Here is a 27500-nt window from a genome sequence, read left to right as displayed (position 1 = left end):
AAACCTTCTGAGTTCAAAAATTGGGTTTATACAGATGTTTATGTTGCAGATCAAAGTGTCTAAATATCTTTAGCCTGTTAATAGTTAGGGCGAAGGCAGCACATGTAGCTGCAGCTATTTGCTAGCTTTTTTTGCTATTTTTTCAACTCCATGGCCCCTTCTGCCGCAACACGACTTTTCTACGATAGAGAAGCACTTATCAACATCCGAAAAAAGTCGCGTGGAGTTTGGACTAAATGCAGCAGACCGTGAGAGGATCCCCACCGATGGCAAACGCTCAGACAAGAGAGGGGAAACGACATCGAAAACACCGGACGAAGAGAGGGAGGAGAGCCGGCATCAGGGCGAGGCTGAGCCGACCGACCGAGAGCTGCTCCATTACCAAACCTCCTCCTGACTAACGTCCGCTCGCAGGAGAATAAAGTGATGAGATGAGACGGAGGCTCACTCAGCAACGAATCAGACACTGCTCTGCACACATCTTCACAGAGACATGTTAACCCCTAACATCCCGGTTCAAGCTGTTGCACTGGATGGACGGACCTTATTGGGAGCCATAAGGACACAAGATCTAATGCAAATTTAAAAAATGCTCTGCAAAAAGTTCCTAAAATAATAAAAATAGAAGTCATATGTCAATGTTGTGTTTATTCGCTCATTACTTTCCATTTCTGAACATCTGTCTCCACTATTTAACTTCCCTGTACCATTGAGACGAGGGGACAGGAAGACGAACATGCTGAGGGACTTGTGTGTGTTAGGACTCATGACTTTGCTGTATGTCCTCGTCTCTGACAGATAAAGACGATAAACTGATATAAAAGCCGGTTCAGAGTCAACAATAAGATGAAAATAATTATTAGATAATAATAATCATCCCAACACCATTGTCGCTCACGCAGGACAAGTGTGTCACTTCACTTCTGTCTCCCTGCGATGCGCGAATGTCGTTGTTGCCGTTTGTTTTCCAGTAATGACTTCAGGCTTCTGATTGGCTGGCATGGCCTTACGGTGGAGGTAACACCGCCACCTGTTGCACTGGCGTGCGTTTGCCAGCCTGTGTCTGCGATTTCCTGAAATGCCGCTTTAAATTTTAAACGTCGCACAGGAACAGGCTGCAAATATTGGAGCGTGTCTTTGAGCTGTGGCCCCGCCTCTGACCTCCAGTGTTTCCATGGTAACTGCTATCTGTACTCACACATGCCATTGGGAGCTCCAGGGTGGCGGGGGGGCATCATGGGAGGCATGCCACCAGGAGGGGGGCCGGTGGAGGACGGGCCAGTCATCATCCGTCCTGGCATGGTCTGTCCCGGTCCCATTGGTCCTGAGGACATGGGGACAGAATCAAACCGTCAGCTGACGTTAAATCTGACGTCTTTGTGTCAAACATTCAGTCTTCACAGAGTCAAAAAGATAGGAAAAGACAGATGACAGGGGACATCTTTGAGACACACATTAAGACGCTTTTACTTTGTCTTCACACAAAGACGTCCTATCACCACAAACTTCAGTCCTCTGGGACACACCTTTGTTTATTGATGAGGCTACAGCCGACTGACGGAGACACGGAGGACAGACACACAGCACCAGGAGTCTCTCAAAATAATTTCACTTTCTCTGTGTGTCTCCATCAGTCTGCTCAGAGGACAGAGACACTCAGAGGATGCTTTAAACTAAATGAATGCCTCCGTCAGCTCAGAGGACAGAGACACTAAAATAATGTCTCTGTGTGTCTGCATCAATGTGCTCAACGGACAAGGACACTCAGAGGACACTCACCTGTCTGTCCTGGGTGGTGAGGGGCCATGGGGTGATGTCCCATTGGGGGGTATCCAGGGTGCATGGCGGCTCCGGGTGGGGGCCCTCCGTGGTGGGGCAGTGGGGTTCCGTGGTGTGGCGGGGGCCCCCCAGGGTGCATGCCTGATGGGGGGGCCCCAGAGTGAGGACCAGACCCCGGAGCCTGTCCCTGTCCCTGTCCCTGAGCCTGGGCCTGGGCGGCAGCGGCGGCGGCAGCAGCCGCCTGCTGCTCCATCTGCTGTCTGGCCTTCATCTCTGCGTATTTGAGCTGCTCCATGTGGAACGCCTGTCGCTCTGTGAGCAGCTGCTGCCGCTGGAGCTCCAACTGCAGAGACAGAGGACACGGAGGACACGGAGGACACAGCGGGACAGATGGTTAGGAGGACAATCATTATCAACACAATACGTGTCTGTAATGTGGACAGAAAAATGTGACCTGTAAACTGTTAGTTATTTGTGTCTTTTTGGGGACTTACAGCCTCCTTTTCTCGGTCCATGATGGTCTCGAGCTCCTCGAAGTGTCTCAGTTTGATCTCCAGCTTCTTCATCTGCGTCTCCACCAGCAGAGCCACCAGAGACTTGATCTTCCTCTCCTCCACCGCTGCCAAGTGCTGCCAGTCAAACCAGTCACATCAACCTCAGACAGGACCAGTCCTCCACAAGTACGTCCAGACAATCACACTCTGCGTCCTGTCTCTGTATCTCAGACCTGGCGACGTGTCTTTGTGCCTCTCTGTCTCAGACCTGGTGACGTGTCTTTGTGTCTCTGTGTCTCAGACCTGGTGACATGTCTTTGTGCCTCTCTGTCTCAGACCTGATGACGTGTCTTTGTGTCTCAGACCTGGTGACATGTCTTTGCGTCTCTGTATCTCTGTGTCTTTGTGTCTCTGTGTTTTTGTGTCTGTATCACTGCATCTGCGTCTTTGTGTCTCTGTGCTTCTGTATCTCTGTGTCCCTGTATCTTTGTGTCTCTGTGTGTCTGTGTCTTTGTGTCTCACCTTGGCCTTGGTGGCAGCAGACGCCAGTGCGGCGGCGGCGGCGGTGGCGATGTTTCCCTCTCCGATGTCATGCTCGAGTTTCTTCCTCTTGTTGTCTCCGTCCTCTGTCGCCATCTTCTCGTCTTTGTCCTTCTCCTGCTCCGAGGATGACGTGTCCATGGCCTCCTCCTTGTCTTTGTCTGACAGGAAGGAGAAACACATTTAACGAGTCATCCCAGCGAAACGTCCCTCTGTGCTGAGCGCCCTTAGTGTTTGACCTCTGGAGATGGCGTCCTCTCCGTCCTCAAACAATTATCGTAATAATCTGAACAGGAAGCTTCCATGTTGTGTCCACAGTTATTGATTTGTCCTTTGCATGATCAATGTCCCGGAGCAGAGTCATCACACAGAACACCTGTGCAGGTGATACAGCTGTGAACCTGGGGGATTACATCACTGGTTTCATCATGATCCAATATTATATTGATGCGTTGGACAACGATATAATATCATATCAAATACTTTGGACAACGATACAATATCATATCAAATACTTTTGACAATGATACGATATTATATCGATACTTTTGACAATGATACGATATATTGATACTTTGGACACCGATACAATATTAATCACCATTTATCTGATAACAGTTTTCCTCTGAGGAAACTGCAGCGGAAACCCTCTTGGTCTATTCCAGGTCACATGATGCTGTGTCTGTGCTTGTCGGAGGGAGCTGGCTCCCTCGTGATGCAGCAGGAGCTACATGAGCAGTTTTGGCATCGTATAACTTGTGTTCACCTGTGGCGGCTGTCTTGGTGTCTCCTCCCTCTTCGCTGTCCTCCTCGTGCTCCGACGCCTCCACTCCCTCCTTCTTCACCTTGTCGGGGGCCTCTGTCTTGTCGCTCTTCTCCGCAGACTCGCTAGGTTTCTCCGCCTCGTCCTTCAGCTCCGCCTGACGGTTGACCACACAGACACACAGCGGTGAGCGCCACAGGAAGTTCAGCAGTTAGATCTGACTTTAAGGAGGCGGGTTGGGGGTGACTCCAGTAATGGTTTAGGACCATCTGCTGAACTGCTTCCTGTTTTTATCCAAAGCTCAATTGAGGACATTTAGGGCTCAGACAGGGAACATTTGTTTGATGAACAAGCTCAAATTTGGGCTTTTTTTTTTGATGCACTATGGCAGCAATACTCAGCAAATCTGGCCCCTGGTCGTTCCCCAACCAAGTTCAGACAGTAAAAATAGAGTGATTGACTCTGTGAATTGCTTTTGTCCTTTTAGTCTCCATAAGGTGTCAGAGACATAAAACTGCATCAAAATAGAGCTTGTTGATCAAAAAAAGAGCCAGTGGAGGATCCCCCACACCCCCTGACAGAGGGACTAACTAAGACCCCAATGTCCTAAACACATACTAGAAACATGCAAAAATCCAAGAAAAATATAAAAAATCCTAGAAATGTCCTAAAATCCTAGAAATGTCCTTAAGTTTTTAAAATGTCAGAAAATACGAGAAATGTGCTAAAATCCAAAAAACGTGCAAAAAACCTAGAAATATCTTAAAAACCCTAGAAATGTCCTAAATATCCTAAAATGTCCAAAAATTCTAAAAATGTACAAAATACTTATTGTCCCCCTATGCCCATGCCCAGAACCAGCCTTCATCAAAAGAAAAGTCCCGGCAGGTGGACTCCGTATCAAACAGGTGGGGCTCAGGACTGACAGGAGGATTAATGTCCACTCTGTGGGGACAGTCCCCGAGATGATGAGGACACAGAGTGGCACGGTGCATGATGGATGGCTTCTTGGTGAGTAAATAATTAATTCGTTTAATAGGAAATCCACTCTAGTCTTTGTACATGAGGCCCCTGGACGTTGGATTCAGGGACAGGTTTTATAGATCTGTGTCTCAATGTGACTGAGGGGGACAGACAAATTGTTGATTTGGTGGACAGCAAGGTTTTCAAGGACACAGACAGGAGACAGGACATCTTACCTTATCGGCCTGCTGGGAGTCGGAGTCCGTCTCACCCTTCTCCCCCTCGCTGGTCTCTGCAGGTCAAAGAGCAGAGAGGTCATCATGTCTCAGAAACTGTCTCATGTTTCACTACAACTGTTTGTCCTCCAAAAACATCTGTTTTGGTTTTTATTTCAGATCACCAGACAGAAATTCTCTAGATGTTTTCAATTCACATGACTGTGACATGAAAACATTTAGAGAGGTTGGCGGCAGGTCCAGAGGACAGCAGGAGGAAGGAAAGCTGCTGTCCTCTGTCTGTCACAGCCCGGGTCGCTTTGACGGTGTCAGGAGGAGATCTGTACGCAGCACTGAGGGGGGAGAACACTGCAGCGTTTAAGGAGGTCAGGGACCACCAGCAGCTGTGGGAAGATGGGTGTGGCCTCCTCTCCCCTTCTTCTCTCTTCTCCTCCTCCTCCTCCTCTCCTCTCTCTCTCCTTCTCTGCTCCTCCTCCTCTCTCCTCTGCTCCTCCTGTCTTATCAGCACATTAAACCCACTCGGTCCAGAGTTGGTGATGCTTGTTAAAATATTGATTGTGGCCACAGTAAAAGGTGAAAGGGTTAACGGAAGCATAATGTTTCACTAGATGACAACATTTAACATCGGTTGCTATGTCGTTACTAAGGTCCGACCTACCTGCTGGAGCAGTAAACGGGTTTCATTTCATACAGGACTCTACTGACGTGACTGATTGTTTTCCAGGAATTAATCAGGCTCTGTGTGTTTCCATGGAAACTGAGATAACAGTTGCGAAAAGCTTTTTATTTTGAGAGCTAATTGCCTCAAAACATGAATATATTTTGATTACATGGTTTTATTTTGTTGGTAGCAGTTGTATAAGCGCCTCAGTCCTGACATCACTGTCACCCTCTCGTGTAATACTGCTTGTTTAAAAGGTATTTCTTTTTTTCTATAAATGTAGCTGTTGAACTTATTTTTTAAACGTGTGTTTAACTGTTATTTTAGTTTCTTTAAATGTAGCTGTTATTAAACTGTCATAGTGCACCTGAGTGTGTGTTAAGTGTTTGAATATTCTGTGTGTGTGTGTGTGTGTGTGTGTGTGTGTGTTAAAGGCTTCGGGCCTGGGAGCACATTTAAGCTTATTGATCTCACCTGTGGGTCCGGGGGGGGCTAACTCTCTCTCTCTGTGTGTGTGTGTGTGTGTGTGTGTGTGTGTGTAAATTATGTTACAGAAAGCTCAGAGCCAAATGACAGAATGCGATGAGCTCTGATGACCCAGTTTCTTCCCCCTCCTCCATCTGTTGTTTTTGATCCGCTGGTTACCACGGCAGCATGCTAACACGTCTGCACGGCTCCCCCTGCTGGTTGACACTGACGTGTGCTGAACGTGTTTTCATCCTGGATATTCAGTCTGTACTCACTGGTTTCACACCCCGTGTGAGCGTGTTGTTAGACTCACCGGTCCTCTCTGGTTCCTCGGGGGCGGTGCCAGCGATGCCGCTGCTCTCCAGGCCGAAGGCGGGGTCCACCTTTCCCGTGCTCCTGGCCGCCTCCTGCACCTTCTTCACATGAGCCTCCACCAGCTCAGCGGGCACCTCCTCACGCACTCTGGAGAACTCCTCTGCAGGAGGAGAGAGGACGTTAGTCTGACATCTCCACACTCAGACAGGACACACTGATAATTTCTGTCTGTCAGTTTGGTGACTGACAGAGGGGTGTTCTGTCTGTTGATGCATCAGGATGAAGCTGATGATGAAGGGTCTTACCGAGGGCAGCCCTGGCAGCAGCTGACGCCACCCTGGGGTCGACCACAGAGGCCAGGAAGGCGACGGTGCTCATGACTGGGTTTCCAGACTGGCTGAAGGGAATGGGCTGGTAGGCCAGAGGGCCCAGCGACGCCTCGGTGCTCTCGACATACGGATCCTCAATGGGCAGCCGCAGGAAGTGCAGGATACACTCGTCCTGGGTGCGTGAGCCGACATGCTCTGACACTTTGTTCCAGTCGTCTTTGAACATCTCCAAAGCCTGGAGGAGGAGACAGCAGTCAACATACGAGCGTTAGTCACGCTATCTGTTCAGTGTCCTCACTGAGCTCAACAGGATCATAAGAAAGAGTCAAAATGATGATGAGGAGGAGGATAATTCACTAAAGACAGAGCGGGAGAGGATTTATAGCAGGAATGACTTATCTAGAGGACGCAAACAGAAGGACTGACAGTTTATAAAAGGAAGAAAAAGAGGGAATGGAAAGAGAGTCTGCGGATTGAGGAGGAACGACATGCAACCAATCCAATGACCGCGTTGTGTTTCCATCAGTATGTTAGTGATGAGATTCACCTCCAGCAGCAGCAGAGTCTCCTGCTCCGTCCAGTCTCTGGTGGAGTTCACTGTTTTACCCTGAAGGGAACCAGAAGACCACATGAAGACAAGTAAACAGATCCACAGGAACACCTACTAACAGAGGTTTGTTTGTTTATTAAGATCCCCATCAGCTTCTGTTTTAGACAGTAGCTTCTCCTCCTGGGCTCTCCATTATTCTCCTTTGCAATCTTTCATACTAACAGAGGTTTTCCTTTATTTTCTGCCTTCAGCCTCCAACACATGAAAAACAGTGATTTTCTGTACTGATTTGTTACAGTTAACTCCTTTCCCCGTCGTTCATCATTTACCAAACCAGACCAAATTATCTCACCCTCTCTAGAAAAGTCAAATTATGATGAGTAAAGCATGTTGGAGATTTGGAGAGAATGGTTTGCTGACCTTGAGATTTTTCTTGCTGTAGAGGTCAGTGCGAAGGCCGAAGTTCTGCAGGTCGATGGCCTTGTCTTTGCCTTTGTCTGAAAAGTTGGGCATCGGCTGTTGAGGTGGAATCTAGAAGAACATGAACAATGTTTAAGTCTCACAGTTTTAGTTCCTGTAGAGACCTTTACATCCCTCACTGCGTCCTATCTGTTTGTCAGCGGGTCTTACCGGCGGTGGTCTGTGGTTCAGGGGCATGAGGCCAGACGGTGTGTCGGCCAGCACGGTAAAGTGGGGAGTAGGTGGAGGTCCCATGGGCAACGGGCGACTCTCAGAGTCAACCTGGTAGTTCACCAAACCCCACTGCTCCAGGAAAGCATGAACTCTGCAGACAGACAGCACTGACCTTTAACTCATAGGGACTGTTTGTCTGTTTAAAATCCTCCTCCTTACTTACAAAGCTCTAAATGTTCAGGCTCCATCCTATCTGTCACAGCTCATAGTTCCCTGTCGACCCTCAAGATCACTGTGCTCTGAAAACGCAGGGTTACTTGTGGTTCCCAAAGTCTCCAAAAGTAGGATGGGAACCAGAGCCTTCAGCTACCACGCTCCTCTCCTATGGAACCATCTTCCAGGTTCGGTCAGGGAGGCAGACACCGTCTCCACTTTTAAGGGTAGACTTAAGACCTTCCTCTTTGATAAATCTTATAATTAGGGCTGGCTCAGGCTGCCTGGACCTGCCCCTAGTTAGGCTGACATAGGTTTAATCTGCTGGAGGACTTCCTCTGATACGCTGAGCTCCTTCATCCTTCTCTTGCTCCCTCCATCTGAAAAGGCTCATGTCTGTTTACTGCATTACGCTAACTCCGTTGCCTCTCCGGAGCGTTCCTGCTCCCTTGTCTCCTAGTTTTCTTGGATCCTGGCTGCAGTCTTGGCTGCGCCTGATCGTGGTGATAGCTGTGCTGGTGTTGTGATCCTGCCTTTGGTTGTGCTCGTGCTGTGCCTGCACTGATACTGTACCTCCGGCTCGCCCCGATCGTGGCCTTGGTTTTGCCGTCGCTGTGGTCCTGTCTGAAGCTACGCCTGTGTTGTGGATCCTGGTTACGTCGATGCCGTGGTCACGCTTGACGGGACCTCCTACTGCCATTATTATGAGCCACGCCTCCACTATCAATATACGCATGGGACTCTGATCCACACCCACAATATTATCTTCGAGTGCATTTAGTGATTTCAGACCTATCGTTATTGTGATATGACATGCATTTGTTTCCTTTATTGCTGTGCTATTTCCACTAGGTGACCTGTCACAATCAATGTAGCTGCTAATCACTGACATATCCCAGACTGTCAGCAGCTGAACCCACACACTGAGCATGGAGGAGATTAAACATAATTTTTTTCTGTGGTGGTGTTTTTTTCAGCTAAAACATAGTGGCATCAATACAGACACATGGCATTTAAATGGTTAAAATTCTGAAAATAAATGAATATTTGATATTTATGATTAGGACTGATGTTGGTAAAAAAAAAAAAAAACCTCGTTTAAGTAGAAAATCATATTAATATATAATTTTTAAAGCTTGATTTTGAAAAGTGAATTTTGTGTGCAGAGTGGTGTGAGTGTGTGTGATATTAAAGCAGCCCAAAGGGTTAATAAACTTTACAGATGGATGGACAAGTATTTTAAATCTCCTCTTGGACCGGAAACTGGCAACTTCTTAAATACTAGTGTATTAAAAATGAGTGTATGAGATGTGAGACCTCATGATGGCGCAGACGTCCCCGGTGAGGTTCCTGCGGCAGGAGGTGGAGGTGAGGTACTCCTGAGGGTTCAGGCGATACGTGTCGATCATGAAGTTCCTGTAGGCCAAATATCTGTCCAACAACCGTACAGATTATTATCACCATAGGAAACACTTTGGCTCTGCAGCAACATTTCATACAGAACCAATAACATGTCTGCTGGTTTCACGTGTTCTCTGTGTAATAAACTCACATCTCTGGAGTTTTGGACTTGTTCTTTCCATTGAAAAACTCGGGCAGAGCTCGTCTCTCAATCTCATGGATGCTGGCAGGAAAGAAAAGGTTTTATGATCATTTATTCAAAGTAATTTGAAGTGGAAGTTATCTGCTACATTACAGCATGTTTAACTGGTCAAAGCGGAGTCATCTCTGACTGCCGTCACTGTTGAACTGGCCGGGCAGCTTCAACTGCTGGTCCACACGAGGCGGGTTTCCATCACTGAAACCTGAGCGGTATTTTCGAAATTTCGATCAAACTCAATGTGGAGACGACTGTGTTTCCACTGAGTGATATTACGTGACTTCTCTCGCGATGTTACGTGACTTTCCTCTGGCGATAACGACCCAGTAACCATGGTGATGGATGTCCAAAACATTGTTAGGTTTATTTCTATTGCAGCCGCTCAATACAGCTGATCTAATAATAAAGAATTTCTTCATCTCGTGTAACAGTGAAGAAGGGTTTAATGGCGGTTGGCGTCCATTAGGTCACATTACTGCCGCCTGGTGTTACACAGCACATGAACCATAAAAGCCAAAAAAGGGTTTCCATTGCTGTTTTGCAAAATATGGCTTTTTGAATCACCTGAAATACCACCTCATGGAGCGTAAAAACGTTTTTGCGATAAACGGGGGTTGATATGAAACTGACACGTTTCCATTTGACTTATTTCGTATTCGCAATTTCAATTAGTGCAGGTTGAGGGTAAACCTGCCTACAGCTAGTGACTTTAATAAATAAAGAGATGAGAGCTCTTCAGGTTTAACAAATTGGTCTCTCGGGGCGTTCGTGGCAGAGGAACCTGAACAGCGGCCCGATGACTCCTCGCTCTCACCAGTTGTAGTCGAACCAGGCGCTGTAGCTGGGGATGATGATGTGGTGAGTCTGTTCGGTCACGTTGTCCTCGCCGGCGTCCATCAGACGGTTGATCTCAGCTTTGCCTTGTTCCTCCTCGTCCTCCAGAGACACACAGAGTCAGACCAACACATGGCAACATTTTATAAAGCAGCCCTGACCACCAGATTTCTTCTTCTCTTGGTGTAACACCTGTTGGCCGCCATACTGAAAAACTTTACTGGGCAGTCGATGTTTGCGGACCAGTGATTGAATTTAAATGACTCGACTGGAGATGTGATGTACATTACAGGACCCACGGGGCTCAGCAGCAGTATCCCTAAGCTCAAATGTTATTGATTTTTGGGTTTTGACCTCTATCTGAGACAGCTGGAGTCAGGTGACCCGCGTTGGTTTGATGAGTCGGCGGTGCTCTTACCTTTCCACCAGACAGCACCGAGTCATCCTCCATGTCATCTGTAAAAACGTCACACCGGTGTTAGTGGAGACACATCACCAGATACTCTGTAAAGGTCTGATTAATGTGATCTCTCGTACCGAGGTCGGCGCTCGCCCCTCCCTTCACCGGAGTGCTCTCACTGTCTTTCTTTGAGTTCACTGTGTGGAAAAAAGCAGAAAAACTGCAAATACAGACAGCTGAATCCAGCCACGGGGACGGAGACATTCACAAAAGACAAGTCCAAAACAGGGTGTGTGTTCAGTGTGTGTGTGTTACTGTAAAAGTGGGACATCCCTGATGGGACTCGATCTAAAAACAGCACTTCAGTAAAAACTTTGATTTGAATTAAGATTTTAAGAGAATTTCTAAAGAGAAGGTGAGAACAGACCAGCTTCACAAATATCCTCCATTTACTTCTTTACCCAACGCACCGTGTGTGTGTGTGTGTGTGTGTGTCTGTGTATGAGGGGACACAGAATGATACAAAGGGACACATGCATTTAAAAGAAAACAGACTTCAGTTTGAGCGTCCCTCTTGTCCCCTCCCTAAGCACATACCACTCTTGGACATGCTACCGTCCTCAATGCTGGCACCAGCTGAGGAGTCGTCCATGTCCTTGGCCATGTCCTCCTCGGTGTCCTCCTCTTCACCTCTGTGTCCCCGCCTCTTCCAGTGAGGCCCCTGATTCCTGACGCCAAACAGAGGGAGAGACAATCCAGGTAAACCAGAGAGCGGCTCAAACTGCTCCAGATATCAGACGGTCAGGTTCAGTCTCAGAGTGCCGCCGCCGTGCACCGTTCTGCCAACGTTTACCGATAAACGGGTTTCCTCAAACTGAAACTGTGTGAAACAGTCTGAAACAGGCTTTGAGGTGTGTTTTCTCCTGTTTGGTGTAATGTTTAGTAGACCTTCACTTGTTATACTTGGATGTTCGTGTCACAGTCGGTTTGGTGCCGTGAACGTTTCCCACGACAGTCTGAAGCGAATGAAACTCCTCCGCGTTGAGGTCGTAACCCAGCAGGATGTTTAACGCACCGCTCTGTGTTTCATGTTTAATAAAGGTTTAGTCGGGGCTGAACACAGCCCAGACATGTTTCAGACTGCTCCCTCGAACATCCTGAACATCTACAATCATAATAATATTAACAATAACAACATTAATATTATTAATTATATAAAGATATCAGTTCAGGTGACTCAGTGTGTGTTCGCTTTTGGCAGAGAAAAGATATATTTTGTAAATATTTATGTTATTTTATGCCAGCGCTGGCTCTGAGAAATGCATCGCATCACTATGTGATCCTACTAAACTCTAACTTTGAAAAAATACAAGCTCTAACAATTAAAAAAAAAAAAATCACCTCTAAATACTGCAACTTGCATTGTGACTTTCTAGGAAAGCTGCCATGAAATCAAGCATTTCAGGCCAAAACAGTCACAAAAACAGCCTGTGAAATCCTGGAGGGACCAATTAATTCGCCGCTGAAAGTAGTCCTTATCAGAGGGCAGAACGCGGCTGTTTCAGACTACACACTCAGCTCATATCAGCCAAAGACTCTCTGTACCTTCACACTCTTACAGGAACTCCTTACCCCTTCTTTCCTCCCTTCCTGCGGGACTCGGCGGGCGTGCTGGGCGGCGAGGGCGAGCGCCTCCTCTTCTTGCCGGCAGAGTTGGCCTTGCGCTCCTTGCGATCGGGTGTACGGGAAGACTGATCAGACAAACCCCGTGCAGCGCAGGGAGCGAGGGATGGAGGATGAGAGAAAGAGCCGCAGGATGAGAGGATGAACGGGTGGAAACACACAAGGAGGGGAGGGGTGGGGGGACGGGAGAGGGACGGCGGGGAGGGGTGAGGTGGCGGTGGAGGGGACACTCTGGGTTCCTGTCCACTGTCCTCTGGGTCAAAACAAAAACCTGCAGGACCTCTGGGATTTTTACACCGCAGTTTCAACATGTATGATACCAACAACACGTTTTCATTTCCATCAAACCAACAATTATGTAACAAAATTATTACTTTTATACTAGATCTTTTCGTCAAGATAACTTTTATGATACTAACGACACGTTTCGTGTTTTATTCAAGATCATTTTTATGACACTAGCACGTTTTTTTTCCATCGATAATCTTCAGCGATGAACTTTCTGCCTGTTTGCAGCCTGAAAACAACCAGCAGCAGTCAAACGCTAACGTTAGGCTGTAAACAAACTACACTACGGTCACATGACTGAACGACGCCGATCGGTTTAATCAACCACAAACCCCCAAACCAAACCGGCTTGTGATTGGCTGCCCACAGAAACCTGCACGGCTGGTTAGCTTCACGTCAGCGGAGTCAGAGCGACCACGCCATCTGATTAGAATCACGTTATTAAACCTTCTTTAGTTATTTTATCAGCTTTTGTTTTCATTTTTAAATCCTGGAAATTATCAAATTTCAGACAATTAGAATTCCATAATTCATATATTAAACTTCTAATGAGTAAGAGGGTTTTTGAGGTGCACGAAGTCTTCATATCAGAGTCTTAACTGCAATATTTGGTGTGATATTTCCACTGCAGCCTTCCTCTGTACAATTATTCAAATGTGCCGTTTTTTTACAGCTCTCGGCTATATTTAACATGTGACACTCATTGGTTACTGTATATTATATATATGTGTGTGTGTGTGTGTGTGTGTGTATATTGTTACTGGTGTATATCTGTTGTTCATTTGTCACATTGCACATGCATTTATACTTTTATATATTAAAAACTGTTAAAATATAATTTTGTAACTACTTTTATACATTGCATTGTAGCATAAAGCAGTTTGATATTTTACACACAAACACTCAGCACATTATTCATATTATAAATGCAATATTTACATACTTGTGCTACTCGTCTATTATTGTATTTCTTTAGATTTATTTATTTTATTTACTAAGTGTAGCTTTCATATTTATATTTGATATACTTGTGCTTTTATTTATTTCTACTTCTATATTTCTGTTTGACATCAGAGCGATGACACACTTCTTCCACCCGCAGGGATCAATAAAGTTTTTCTGATTCTGATGATTTTAAAAACGTGGACAGAAACCCTAAATCCACCTGAAGGAGACAAAGAGTGAGGAAAGGTTTGGAAAGGATGGACAGGCGGGCAACAGACCGAGAGAGACAGAGAGACAGAGAGACAGAGAGACAGAGAAACAGACGACGGAGGAGGACGGCAGGACAGCACCATGCAACAAAAACATTCACTTCTACACAAAGCAGACAGACAGACAGACGTCATGGCCGCTCTGTGGTTTACAGCTGGTGTTTGGGTGTCGTGAGGACAGGCAAAGTTTTGTGGGACACACCAGATATTTTGGGTGTTTTCAGGTGTAGTCCTCTTTGAAAGAACTGAACTGAAAAGGGACTCTTCAGGGACATCTTCAAGTGGACTCAGTTGTCTCTTTGGTCCACATCAGCTCTGACGGGGCCTCAGTCCCCTTTTTGTTCGCACCATCTATCTATCTAGATCTGGATCTACATCACTCATGCACTGCTGCACCACTTGTTGTATTACTAAATGTTGTATTTTCCTTAATTTGATGTGCTCAGTTTTCAGCCTAATTGTTATCTTACTTTTACTAGCTTTGTCAAGTGGGTTTTATCCATGTGAAGATGCACTCTATGTTTTCTATTATGATCTTATTGTATTTTTACATGCAGGTTTTTTATTATAATATTATCTCTGACGGGGCCTCAGTCCCCTTTTTGTTCGCACGATCTATCTGGGTGGATGGATGGATGGATGGATGGGTGGAGGGTTGGATGGATGGATGGATGGATGGATGGATGGATGGATGAGTGGGTGGATGGATGGATGGGTGGATGGGTGGATGGATGGATGGATGGATGGGTGGGTGGATGGTGGGATGGATGGGTGGATGGATGAATGGGTGGGTGGATGGATGGTGGATGGGTGGATGGGTGGGGTGGATGGATGGATGGGTGGATGGGTGGATGGGTGGATGGATGGATGGATGGATGGATGGGGTGGATGGGTGGGTGGATGGATGGATGGATGGATGGATGGGGGTGGATGGATGGGATGGATGGATGGATGGGTGGGTGGATGGATGGGTGGATGGATGGATGGATGGGTGGATGGATGGGTGGGTGGATGGATGGGGATGGATGGATGGGTGGATGGGTGGATGGATGGATGTGGGTGGGTGATGGATGGATGGATGGGTGGGTGGATGGGTGGATGGGTGGATGGATGGATGGATGGGTGGGTGGATGGGTGGATGGATGGGTGGATGGATGAATGGGTGGGTGGATGGATGGATGGGTGGATGGGTGGATGGGTGGGTGGATGGGGGGTGGATGGATGGATGGGTGGGTGTGGATGGATGGGTGGATGGGTGGATGGATGGATGGGTGGGATGGATGGGTGGATGGATGGGTGGATGGGTGGGTGGATGGATGGGATGGGTGGATGGATGGGTGGATGGGTGGGTGGATGGATGGGTGGATGGATGGATGGGTGGGTGGATGGGTGGATGGATGGGTGGGTGGGTGGATGGATGGATGGATGGGTGGGTGGATGGGTGGATGGGTGGGTGGATGGGTGGGTGGATGGATGGGTGGATGGATGGATGGATGGGTGGATGGATGGATGGATGGGTGGGTGGATGGTGGGTGGATGGGATGGATGGATGGATGGATGGGTGGATGGATGGGTGGGTGGATGGATGGATGGGTGGGGTGGATGGATGGGTGGGTGGATGGATGGGTGGATGGATGGATGGGTGGATGGATGGGTGGGTGGATGGATGGGTGGATGGATGGATGGGTGGATGGATGGATGGGTGGGGGTGGGTGGGTGGGTGGATGGGTGGGTGGATGGATGGATGGGTGGATGGATGGATGGATGGGTGGATGGATGGATGGGTTGTTTCATGTGATTTTTGTCTTGTAAAGCACATTGGGCTGCATTTCTTGTATGAAAGGTGCTATACAAACAAAGTGTATTATTATCGTTTATTATTATCTACATGTACCTTCAAGTGTTCACGTACTAAAAGTTGTCGGTCTGAGTGTGCTTGGAGGGCTAAAAGGGGCCGAGCAGCGTGCAGCTGTCCTGAGGACGGAGGGCAATGACGCTGCTGTCAGAGCACAAACACCGAGAGCACAGATATCTACCTCCTCCTCTTTGGGGAAGATCCTCTGACGAAAGCTGACCGGCTTCTTGTTCTCGTCCACCTCGTAGTCCTCTTCATTCATCCACTCGTTGAAGGCGTCCGTGTCTAAAACCCACCTGGCGTGGACCTGAGTGGGAGTTGGACAGAGACGGGCGGAGACAAGTCCATCAGTCTTAGTTTATCCTAATGAACCCAAAGCTTCCCTTCACACTGCTGCAGGTCACAGACAGGTCATCAGCAGCACCTCTAACCCAAACACTCAGACGACTGATGGTCTTCTGAAAACAGCAGCATTGTCCTGAGCTCCCCAAAACACGCCTCTGTCTCTCTGGAGCTGACCAGCTGACTGATAATTATTTCATTACAACAAAGAAAACTGATGACAACATCAGTCAGTGTTTCCTCTACACTCATTTAGGAGTGGCGGCCCGCCACTCCTAAATCCTACCCGCCGCTCCTTCAAATGTCGTTTTTTTTTGTGTTTTTTTTTTTTAATTGCAAATACACCACCGCCGCATCACAGCACAGTCCTGCACTGCGTTGGGTGTCACGAGTGCTGAGGCAGATAACTATCTTGCTCCGTATCTACTCTTTGGGGTAGATAGCACCGCCCCCTCCCACCCCCCAACAGAACTAACTGGTGCCGACGTTAATTAGCTACTCACATCCAGGCATCAGGTCGGAGAGTCAGAGGAGTGTCGGCTTGAAAATAGCGTGCAACTTACCGGAGAAAAGGTAGACTTATTAGCCAACTCAACTCAGTGTCGCTAACGTGAGTAAACTAATTGATAGCATTAAGCGATATACACGCCATGATGTAACTGCTGACTGCATTTTCAGATGAGCTTGTTCAAATATTTTTCAAAGAAGAGAAAGACACCTGATGAGGATGGCGCTAGTCAGGTATCATTAGCCTTTTTACTGACTCAAATTATGATGGTTAGGTAAAAAATTATGTTCACACTTGTAATCAAATGTGACGTGAGTGTAAATTATCTAACGTTAATGTTTTATGTAATCGTATAAGACAAGTAACAGACAGGGAGGAGCAGTGCAACAAAGTGAAGGAGAGCAGAGTACAGGAGGGGGAGTGCCGAGTGAAGGAGCAGGAGAGCAAAGTGATGGTGCAGGAGAGAGAGATGAGAGGAGAGGAGAAAAAACATAAAGGGAAACACAGGCTATCAGGCTGGGACCCTAAATGGGTTGAAAAAAAAAATAAAAAAAAAAAAAAAATGATTGTTTCTATTTGTAGGTGAAGCCTGACTTGAGAAACAGGCTGCAGGGGGATCACCCTGCAGCCTGTATGCTGCTGAGCATCAGCGGGCCTCTTGGGGAATTTCCGTACAACAGAGCCTCAGAGCTGCTCTACAAAAAACCAAGAAAAATCCATCGTTCTGAGCCCGGGTGCAAACTTTGCCACTGATTACAGCCCCATCAAGAAATTATTATTTATTGTTTTTATTATTTTATTGTTGAATTTTTGTTATTATTTTTTATTTTTACATTCAGCCTTTAAAAAGCATCATTTGTTTACGCCGCCACGGCTCCCCGGAGAGCCTGCCCCCGCTGCTGAAAAAAATCCTAGAGGAAACACTGTCAGTCATTTATTTTTCTCATTTTTATTGTACTTTTTTCTCTTTTTTGTATAATTATTATATTCTCTATTATATGTACACGCACACTCATGTATACACATATCCCTCTTAGAATTATTCACATCCTAAATTGTCCTCTTGGTATTATTTGCTCAGTGCATCTTCTCTCCCTTCTTTCTCAGCTGCAGACATACATGCACCCAAACACACAATTGACCTCACTAACCGCCCACAGCTGAGTAAAATAATCACTTTGCATATCAACAGCAAGAAAACCACTATGCCGGATCATGTCTTTGTCTGTTTTTTGTTGTTTGTTTGCTTGTCTGATTTTCCATCTCCATCTACCCCCACATATGTGTTGCCTCTTAATACCCTGTTCTTGTTATTGTGTTTGTCCTGCCCTTTTGCACTCACTAAAAAACAAGAAATAAAGAAAATGAAATGAAACTGATGACTTGTTTTACAATGAAAGGAGTTTTCTGAACACAGGTAACTATTTATTAACAATAAATAAAAAACACCGGACAGTTTTTCTTTTTGAAAAACAAATTACGTTCGGGGGATTAAAGATGTTGAAGTGGTTGCTGCTCACCTTCCAGGGTCTGTCCGTGCTGGGGGCGTCCTCCACGTCTCCATCCACCTCGCTGGCTGACACCCAGGTATCATAGCTGAAAAAAGGGACGAGAACGACATCCATCAGCTGACAACTGAAACATTACACCCACAAAAGGATCATCACTTCAAAAGCTTTGATAAATCGGTAACATGAAACCCCAAAAAATATAATGAAAACAAACTACACATTTGATAAAAATTTGTATTATATAAATAATAATAATAATTTTTAAAAAACTGGAGCAACAACATTTGTATTTGTTTTTTTTAATTCGGCAAAATCTGAGTGAAAACCCTGTTATACCTATCTACTCCTTCAAATACAAATACAGAGTCAACAAAGTGACAATATCTGATTGAATATTTGATAAAAGAAAGAAAGCAACAACAATAATGTACATAAAGATACTTAAAAACCAAACAAAGACAACAAGAACAAATAAACATAGAGTGACAATTGTTTGGGTTTAGTTACAGTTGTCGTAAGACTTTTGGTTTGGGGTTATTCTTTTTTTGTTGGTGCCTGTGCACCTTTATATTCTTCTTCCTGTTATTACTCAGATTCATTTTGTATAAATGTTTTGTGTCTTCCTGCAGACGACCCCAAAGCTTCTTTACCTACAAAATATCATCTTTCAGAATGCGTCTAGCTTCATGACACACTGAGATGTTTAAAATGGGGAAACTGCTGGTTGGTTGGCTGGTGTGTGGTCTCACCTGTCGGGGGACAGACCCCAGTGCACCAGCACCTGCTTGTCTTTCCTCATGACAGGACGAAGCCATTCCTCTGCAACACACACAAAGCAGCGCTGACACACACACACACACGCACACACACACTGACCAATAAACCAGTCCTCAGGTCCAATGATGACACAGTCTCTCACAGATTTCCCTGCTAGCTGATGTTATTTCCACACCATCACAGGTAACGGCTGCTCTGTCTGGATCGAGACTGAATAAATCAGAGGCTGTTTCAGAGACGTTCGGCCCTACCTTCTTCCTGTTGGGATGGAGACGGGTAGATGTGGTGGGTGGCTTTGGACTTGTCCTCCGTGATGGACCCCTGGACATGATGGAGAGGACAAAATGATAACATAAGAAAGAAAAGGCCCCGATTGGCTGGTCAGACGTGTTGAGTCGGGGCTCACCTGGTGCCTCTTGATGATGTCCTTCAGTTTACCGGCCTGTTTCTGCTCGATGTCCGGCGACAGAAACACCGTGGGCCGAGTCAAGCAGTTATTCTAACAACACACAAACATCAAGTCAGAACAATCGACACACTTCATCTACACACCGCTGCACACTTCATCTGCACACTTCATCTACACACAGCTGCACACTTCATCTGCACACAGCTGCACACTTCATCTGCACACTTCATCTACACACAGCTGCACACTTCATCTGCACACTTCATCTGCACACAGCTGCACACTTCATCTGCACACTTCATCTACACACAGCTGCACACTTCATCTGCACACTTCATCTACACACAGCTGCACACTTCATCTGCACACTTCATCTACACACAGCTGCACACTTCATCTGCACACTTCATCTACACACAGCTGCACACTTCATCTGCACACTTCATCTACACACAGCTGCACACTTCATCTGCACACTTCAATCTACACACAGCTGCACACTTCATCTGCACACAACTGCACACTTCAGCTGCACACTTCATCTACACACAGCTGCACTCATCTACACACTTCATCTGCACACTTCATCTGCACACTTCATCTGCACACTTCATCTACACAGAGCTGCAACACTTCATCTGCACACTTCATCTGCACACTTCATCTGCACACTTCATCTACACACAGCTGCACACTTCATCTACACACTGCTGCACACTTCATCTACACACTGCTGCACACTTCATCTACACACTGCTGCACACTTCATCTACACACTGCTGCACACTTCATCTACACACTTCATCTACACACAGCTGCACACTTCATCTGCACACAGCTGCACACTTCATCTACACACACAGCTGCACACTTCATCTACACACTGCCGTACACTTCATCTACACACAGCTGCACACTTCATCTACACACTGCTGCACACTTCATCTGCACACAGCTGCACACTTCATCTACACACTGCTGCACACTTCATCTACACACTGCTGCACACTTCATCATCTACACACTTCATCTACACACAGCTGCACACTTCATCTGCACACAGCTGCACACTTCATCTACACACAGCTGCACACTTCATCTACACACTGCTGCACACTTCATCTACACACAGCTGCACACTTCATCTACACACAGCTGCACACTTCATCTACACACTGCCGTACACTTCATCTACACACAGCTGCACACTTCATCTGCACACTGCTGCACACTTCATCTGCACACTGCTGCACACTTCATCTACACACAACTGCACACTTCATCTACACACAGCTGCACACTGCTGCACACTTCATCTGCACACTGCTGCACACTTCATCTACACACTTCTACACACTTCACCTACAGATCAAAGACTCTCTTCAGGTGATTATTGTTAAATATGTAGATGATATTTAGACATGTTTCCATCAGCAGGTATGTGCGCTGTTCCCCAGTCAGCAGTATGTGTGTGTGTGTGTGTGTGTGTGTGTGTGTGTTGAGTTTGTGTCGTACCTGGACCAGGTTCTTCTCCACATTAAGGAACATTTCCACGTTCCTGTCCATGCGGGACGGGTTCTGCAGGTCGAATCGCCGCCTGCAGTGGAGGACAGAGAAGTGTCGGGTGAAATGTGGTCGGCACTCCAGTGATGAAACCAGACATCAGACCTGTACAGGGAACCGGTTTATCATGGCAGAGCCGACTGGAGCACGCCACGACCACGTGAGGGTTAAAATTGGGTCAACTCACCAGCCCTGCTCGCTCTTAAACTTGTAGACCGACCCCAAGATGTGACAGAGAGCGCCCCCTGCCTTGAAATCCAGGAAACACTTGGCCTAAAGACAAAGATAACAATGAGCAAATTAATTAAACTACTGAAGCCGAGTGTGTTTTATTCGTGTAATTCAATAATAATATTATTGTTAATAATACGGTGATGAGATTTACTAATGAAAATCATGTTCTTACGGGCAGCTTGGTGAGAGCAGGATTGTTGATTCTGCGTCCAAACGCGTCCTCCTGGAACTGCAGCAGCTGGACCACCAGGCCCGCCAAGGACTTACTTGAGGGGGAGTCATTTTGGACATACTGGGACCAGACAGAGAGGACACGGTGAAAATGTTTTTATTTAGTGAAAACAGTAAAGTCCACTCTGTGATTTTTATTTAGTGAAAACAGTAAACATCTTTTTTTTAATTTAGTGAAAACAGTTAAGTCCACTCTGTGATTTTTATTTGGTGAAAACAGTAAACATCTTTTTTTTTTAATTTAGTGAAAACAGTAAAGTCCACTCTGTGGTTTTTATTTGGTGAAAACAGTAAACATCTTTTTTTTTAATTTAGTGAAAACAGTAAAGTCCACTCTGTGGTTTTTATTTCGTGAAAACAGTAAACATCTTTTTTTTTAATTTAGTGAAAACAGTAAAGTCCACTCTGTGGTTTTTATTTCGTGAAAACAGTAAAGTCCACTCTGTGGTTTTTATTTAGTGAAAACAGTAAAGTCCACTCTGTGATTTTTATTTAGTGAAAACAGTAAACATCTTTTTTTAATTTAGTGAAAACAGTAAAGTCCACTCTGTGGTTTTTATTTCGTGAAAACAGTAAACATCTTTTTTTTTAATTTAGTGAAAACAGTAAAGTCCACTCTGTGGTTTTTATTTGGTGAAAACAGTAAAGTCCACTCTGTGGTTTTTATTTAGTGAAAACAGTAAAGTCCACTCTGTGGTTTTTATTTGGTGAAAACAGTAAACATCTTTTTTTTTTAATTTAGTGAAAACAGTAAAGTCCACTCTGTGGTTTTTATTTGGTGAAAACAGTAAACATCTTTTTTTTTAATTTAGTGAAAACAGTAAAGTCCACTCTGTGGTTTTTATTTCGTGAAAACAGTAAAGTCCACTCTGTGGTTTTTATTTAGTGAAAACAGTAAAGTCCACTCTGTGATTTTTATTTAGTGAAAACAGTAAACATCTTTTTTTTAATTTAGTGAAAACAGTAAAGTCCACTCTGTGATTTTTATTTGGTGAAAACAGTAAACATCTTTTTTTTAATTTAGTGAAAACAGTAAAGTCCACTCTGTGGTTTTTATTTGGTGAAAACAGTAAACATCTTTTTTTTTTTTTTAAATTTAGTGAAAACAGTAAAGTCCACTCTGGATTTTTATTTAGTGAAAACAGTAAAGTCCACTCTGGATTTTTATTTAGTGAAAACAGTAAAGTCCACTCTGTGGTTTTTATTTAGTGAAAACAGCAAAGTCCACTCTGTGGTTTTTATTTAGTGAAAACAGCAAAGTCCACTCTGGATTTTTATTTAGTGAAAACAGTAAAATCCACTCTGTGGTTTTTATTTAGTGAAAACAGTTAAGTCCGCTGTGAGATGATTATTTTTATTAAAGTCAGTTTAGTCCACTCTATGATCATTTTTTCTTTATAAAAACAGTCAAGTCTGCTCTGTGATGAGCACTTGTGATTGTCGTTTAGTGGAAACATTAGTTTGATGGTTCGGTGAACCGTTTTGGGGGTTTTGGGGTTAATACTAGAAGTTGTCTGATTGTCCCGTGACTAACCTTTGGTTAACCCTGACTCTCTGAGCTTCTCGGTTCTTTATACATGTTCTCTCTCCGTTTTGGGGGGTTTGTGGACAGATGGAGGTTGTAAACATCGTCTGAGCAGCTGCAGAGATTCGGTCCAAACATTTTCAGCCCGTTATGTTTTCAGCTCTGCGTGAGCAGCTAGCGTGCTAACGGCGAGCTAACGGACAAACACACCTCTGCGGCTACCAGCGACATGTGCTAACTGAGCACCACCTGAATCTCTCAGCCGAACTCAAATGTTCACTCAAGCAGCATGAACTTCATCAGCTGCCGTTATAGCTCCGTTATCTCCGTTAGCCGTGTTAGCTCCGTTAGCCCCGTTAGCTTCGTTAGCTCCATTGTGCCGCCGCTGAGCAGCCCCGCTAGCCGCCGTTAGCTCACCTTCTTGTAGTTCTTTCCGACCCACTGCCGCACCGTCTCCAGCTGGGACACTGTCTCCGAGCTCTCCCAGAACTTGGTGGACGGACCGCCGTCCTTCTTCCGTCCCACCGCGGTGCCGCCGCCCGCCGGGCCGGTGGCCGGTCCTCCGGAGCCCGTCCCGCCCGCCGTGGTCGCAGCCGTCGCCATTGTGTGTTTTGTTCGATGTCTTTCTCCTCCGTTTTTCAACGATACCGCGCAGCCGCAGACCTGTTGACTCCTAAATCTCGCGAGTTACGATCGTAACGATCCTTTCGGGGATTATGGGAAATGTAGGCCCTTCTTTCTTCTTCTTCGTTTTTCAATGGCGGTTATCATCCATAAAGTTACATTAACCAGACCGCTCGAATAGCCCTGTTAAAATAAAATAAATTTAAAATAAATTAATAAATAATAATAACAATGACAATATTTATTATTATTATTATTACTATTATTATCATTATTAATAATGTTGTTGGGGAAGAAAACACTATAAAATAATTCACTTTCACTAACAATGACTATGTGACTGTTGCTTGTCAGCGAAACCACAGAAAAACATAAAAAATAAATAATAATAATGATGATAATAACAATAAAAACAACAACAACAATAATAATAATAATAATAATAATGGTTGATGATTCCAGCAGTATGCTGAGTGACTGCATCAAACTGCTGTTATGTTTCAAGTATTATTCTGTTATTATGTAAATGTGCTGCATGCCTTTCGTGAGATAATAATGAATAAATGTCAGTCAGTCTGCTGCTTGATTGTTCCTCTTTTAATAAAGTCATAATGATAATCATAATCATAAGGACCGTTAGCAGAAGGATGACAAACAGTGTTATTAATACATTTGTTTTTGGTTTATCCTGATTGTACCGAGTCCAGAAAAGGCTGCAGACCCAAAATCAACTCATTCAACCTTTTTAAATAAAGATTAAATAAATTAAAAAATAAAAATTCAACCCACAACAAACAATTAGTTCAGAGAGACTTTGGTTTAAAAATTTAAGAGAAAAAAACACATTATAATTAGACCCAACAAAGAAAACTGATGGTAAAAATATCCAACATGATGTGGATTTTTGAGAGTATCTGTACTTTACTTACATTTCTGTCAACTTTCACTTTTACTCCACTACATTTTCCCAAAACATCTTACTGCTGAAAGGGAAGGAAGAAAGGAGGGACAGACGGGGAAAAAAACACCAAAACCTTTTCAAGAAAACACGCCTTTTCTTAAAAAAAAAAAAGTAAATCACAAAATTTAAAAAAATAAATAAATAAATAAAAACATTGCCCTAAATTTTTAATTGTTCTATAAAAATCACCAAAAAAGGACAAAAAGATCCCTAGTTTTTAATTAAGAAAACACCTGTTTGGAAGGCTTTTTCTTTAAAATCAGCAGTGAAATAAATAGAAAAGTCGGCCGTTTAAAGCCGTCTGCTCCCTTTAAAAACATGAAGAGACAAACACGGGAGGAAATGAAGAAACTTTGGTGATGAACAAATAAACAAAAACAACCAAAACGTCATCACACAAATTGAAGCTACAGAAAATAAATTCACTGCTACGTTAATGTCATTTAGCTCATAACAAACCTATTTTCGAAAATAAAAATCTCCCAAAAACTCTTCAAACTCTTTTGCCAAAATCAGAATAAACATCAACATTTTTGTAAAGAAGAAAGAAAAAAATAATCTTAAAACGTATCTGTAAAAATCACCAAAAGAAAATGAATCTTTTCTTTAACGATTCACTCTTATGTTAGGATACATTAATGTCATTTAATATATTAGACAAAACACCATCCGTGATTTCCATGATTTTCCAAAAACATTCAATGATTTTTATTAGCTCCATGCCTTTTCCAGGTCCGGAAAATGTAAATGTATGATTCTATGACTTTTCCAGGTTTTCCATGACCGGGGGACGGCTGTCAATGGTTTTGGTTCACTGATTAAAATATTTAATAAATTACAACCTGCTGTTAAAAACGTCACGCGAGCAAAAAGCTGTCGAACCTGACCGTTAACGAACGAACAGCAACAGAGAACCAAATAAACAGATCGACTCGTGCGGCTCCTCCGAATGTTTTCACACATCCTGACCGTCATCCTGACACGTCAACGCTCTGCCGCCGCCGGCGACCACCCTGCTTTTCACTCCAGTCAACCAAAACAAAAAGTCTTTTTTGGGCCGCCGGGCGTCACTGATCCACCCTGATGATGTCATCCGGCTGTTTGACCGCTATGAGAACCGGCTTCAAAGCCGCGCCGCACTTTAAGCTAAGCTAAGTTAAGCTAAGTTAAGCTAAATTAAGATAAACTAAGCTAAGCTAAAATAAGCTAAGATAAGCAGTAGCTCCATTTTTAGCTCCAGACATGAAGGTTTTGAAGGTTTTGAAGGTTTTGAAGTCTCAGGCAGAAAGTAAACGCGGTTCCTTTGAGTCAGACTACATCTCGTCAGCGTGTGCAGGTTTGGTGGGATCACGGCTTTCTTTCCCTGCAGCCGCCTTCACATCGAGCGCCAACGGCTCTGTCTCCCTGGCAACTAAAGCCGAGCTGTTCCCCGATTGGCTGCTGTCCTGGACCGTCCCATCAGCGCCTGAGATTTCAAGGTTTTCTTTTGGTGCTCGAAAGACGACATCCGGAGCTCCTGATTGGCTGAGCTGGGAGTCAGACTGCACAGCCGGAGCGTCTGCCGGAGCGTCTGCCGGAGCGTCTGCCGGAGCGTCTGCCGAGGAGGACGGCTCCGTCAGGATGTTCCTGGAAATGACTGAAGAGATCAAAGGACACGATCACAACTTTACATCTCTCTGTCTCTATATCTACGTCCCTATGTCTCTACGTCTGTCAGGGGTCAGGGGTCAGGGGTCAGATTTGGCCCGCAGGCTGTAGGTTGAGTGTCGGTGCTTCAAAGGAAACTGCCACGTACAGAATTATGTCAGATGTGAATAATCAGATAACCAGCAGGATCAGACTGAAGGAGAAATTCAGACCAGCGAGTAAAAAGAAAGAAATGACGTCACGTATGTTTGTGTGACGCCTCACTGAACCAAACTGTGTGATGTCATGGTGTGATGTCACGGCGTGATGTCAGGGCACTGACCTCCTGTCGGTCTGTAGTTGTTGTCTGCTGATGAGCTGCGGGTGAACGGACTGAAACTTGGCATGATGATGAGACCCAGAGAGACCAGGATGATCTGAGGACACAGACACACACACACACACACACACACACACACACACACACACACACACACGTTATTTCTGTCCAACATGTTGATGAGTACTGGCACGCACGCACGCACGCACGCACGCACGCACGCACACGCACACACTCGTGGTCACAGAGTGTGTTCGGTACCAGGAGGCAGGTGCTGGTCTGGGCTCCTTTGCTGACCGTGTGTTTGATGAGGGACTGCAACTGTCTGAGTTGATCCAGCAGAGACCTGAACAGCAGGAAACAGACCGTCACCACCTCATCACCTTTAAACAGTAATCTGATCACAATCTGGGTAATCTGAGTAAGTGTGATACTGAAGTGGGCCCTAAAGGGTTAAACAGCTAAAGGAGGCAGTTCATCAGGTTTCACAGCTGAGAGAAAATTTTAATTTGTTAAATTTAAAAAGGCAGAGGGACGAGACGCTGCAGAGACGTTAATGAAGAGGACAGAAAGTGAGAGCTAACAGTGTCCCCTGCTAACTGATGACACCGTCTGAGACAGAGATAGAGCATCAGAGGACAATGTTGGGTCTGTCTCTGGTCTCTCTAAAGGGACAGTCTGAGACAATCTGGTCTCTCTGAGGGACAGTCTGAGACGGACTGAGCCCACATCAATCAGAAAATAGTCAATAATCAATAAGAAACCTACATGTTGTGTTTCTCCAGCTGCTCCACCGTCCTCTGAAGCTCCTTATTCTGAGAGGAGCAGGCTGCTGCCCTGTTAACACACACACACACACACACACACACAGAGAGAGAGAGACACACACACACACACACACACACACACACACACACACACACACACACACACACACACACACAGAGACACACACACACACACACACACACACACACACACACATACACACACACACACACACACACACACACACACACACACACATACAC

General features: G+C 45.2%; 2 protein-coding genes across 3 annotated transcripts in view; both read right to left on the bottom strand.

Moving 5' to 3' along the window:
• Positions 1 to 23536, bottom strand: part of smarcc1a (SWI/SNF related, matrix associated, actin dependent regulator of chromatin, subfamily c, member 1a) — a 26518-nt gene extending 2982 nt beyond the window's left edge. The window contains exons 1-27 of one of the 2 annotated variants that reach the window (XM_042489782.1): positions 23336 to 23536; positions 21335 to 21454; positions 21116 to 21201; positions 20881 to 20962; positions 19363 to 19455; positions 19208 to 19277; positions 18929 to 18998; positions 18189 to 18264; positions 16000 to 16125; positions 12411 to 12529; positions 11376 to 11506; positions 10916 to 10975; positions 10797 to 10834; positions 10359 to 10480; positions 9497 to 9568; positions 9262 to 9375; positions 7729 to 7882; positions 7519 to 7629; positions 7096 to 7155; positions 6525 to 6783; positions 6218 to 6379; positions 4776 to 4831; positions 3580 to 3733; positions 2796 to 2974; positions 2274 to 2408; positions 1780 to 2122; positions 1199 to 1324 (exon numbers count right to left, since the gene is read on the bottom strand). In XM_042489782.1, the coding sequence (XP_042345716.1) occupies positions 1199 to 1324; positions 1780 to 2122; positions 2274 to 2408; positions 2796 to 2974; positions 3580 to 3733; positions 4776 to 4831; positions 6218 to 6379; positions 6525 to 6783; positions 7096 to 7155; positions 7519 to 7629; positions 7729 to 7882; positions 9262 to 9375; positions 9497 to 9568; positions 10359 to 10480; positions 10797 to 10834; positions 10916 to 10975; positions 11376 to 11506; positions 12411 to 12529; positions 16000 to 16125; positions 18189 to 18264; positions 18929 to 18998; positions 19208 to 19277; positions 19363 to 19455; positions 20881 to 20962; positions 21116 to 21201; positions 21335 to 21454; positions 23336 to 23521 (3304 nt within the window). In that variant the 5' untranslated portion in view covers positions 23522 to 23536. The remainder of the gene's footprint in view (positions 1 to 1198; positions 1325 to 1779; positions 2123 to 2273; positions 2409 to 2795; positions 2975 to 3579; positions 3734 to 4775; positions 4832 to 6217; positions 6380 to 6524; positions 6784 to 7095; positions 7156 to 7518; positions 7630 to 7728; positions 7883 to 9261; positions 9376 to 9496; positions 9569 to 10358; positions 10481 to 10796; positions 10835 to 10915; positions 10976 to 11375; positions 11507 to 12410; positions 12530 to 15999; positions 16126 to 18188; positions 18265 to 18928; positions 18999 to 19207; positions 19278 to 19362; positions 19456 to 20880; positions 20963 to 21115; positions 21202 to 21334; positions 21455 to 23335) is intronic. The other variant, XM_042489783.1, reaches the window with a different exon arrangement.
• Positions 23537 to 24711: 1175 nt separating this feature from the next.
• Positions 24712 to 27500, bottom strand: part of LOC121945706 (cyclic AMP-responsive element-binding protein 3-like protein 4) — a 5554-nt gene continuing 2765 nt past the window's right edge. The window contains exons 2-5 of the mRNA XM_042490002.1: positions 27238 to 27306; positions 26731 to 26815; positions 26473 to 26566; positions 24712 to 26139 (exon numbers count right to left, since the gene is read on the bottom strand). Of these exons, the coding sequence (XP_042345936.1) occupies positions 25817 to 26139; positions 26473 to 26566; positions 26731 to 26815; positions 27238 to 27306 (571 nt within the window). The 3' untranslated portion in view covers positions 24712 to 25816. The remainder of the gene's footprint in view (positions 26140 to 26472; positions 26567 to 26730; positions 26816 to 27237; positions 27307 to 27500) is intronic.

This window comes from Plectropomus leopardus, chromosome 7 (genome assembly GCF_008729295.1).
Source record: "Plectropomus leopardus isolate mb chromosome 7, YSFRI_Pleo_2.0, whole genome shotgun sequence".
Classification (NCBI taxonomy): domain Eukaryota; kingdom Metazoa; phylum Chordata; class Actinopteri; order Perciformes; family Serranidae; genus Plectropomus; species Plectropomus leopardus.
This window is presented reverse-complemented; position numbering and strand designations above follow the sequence as displayed.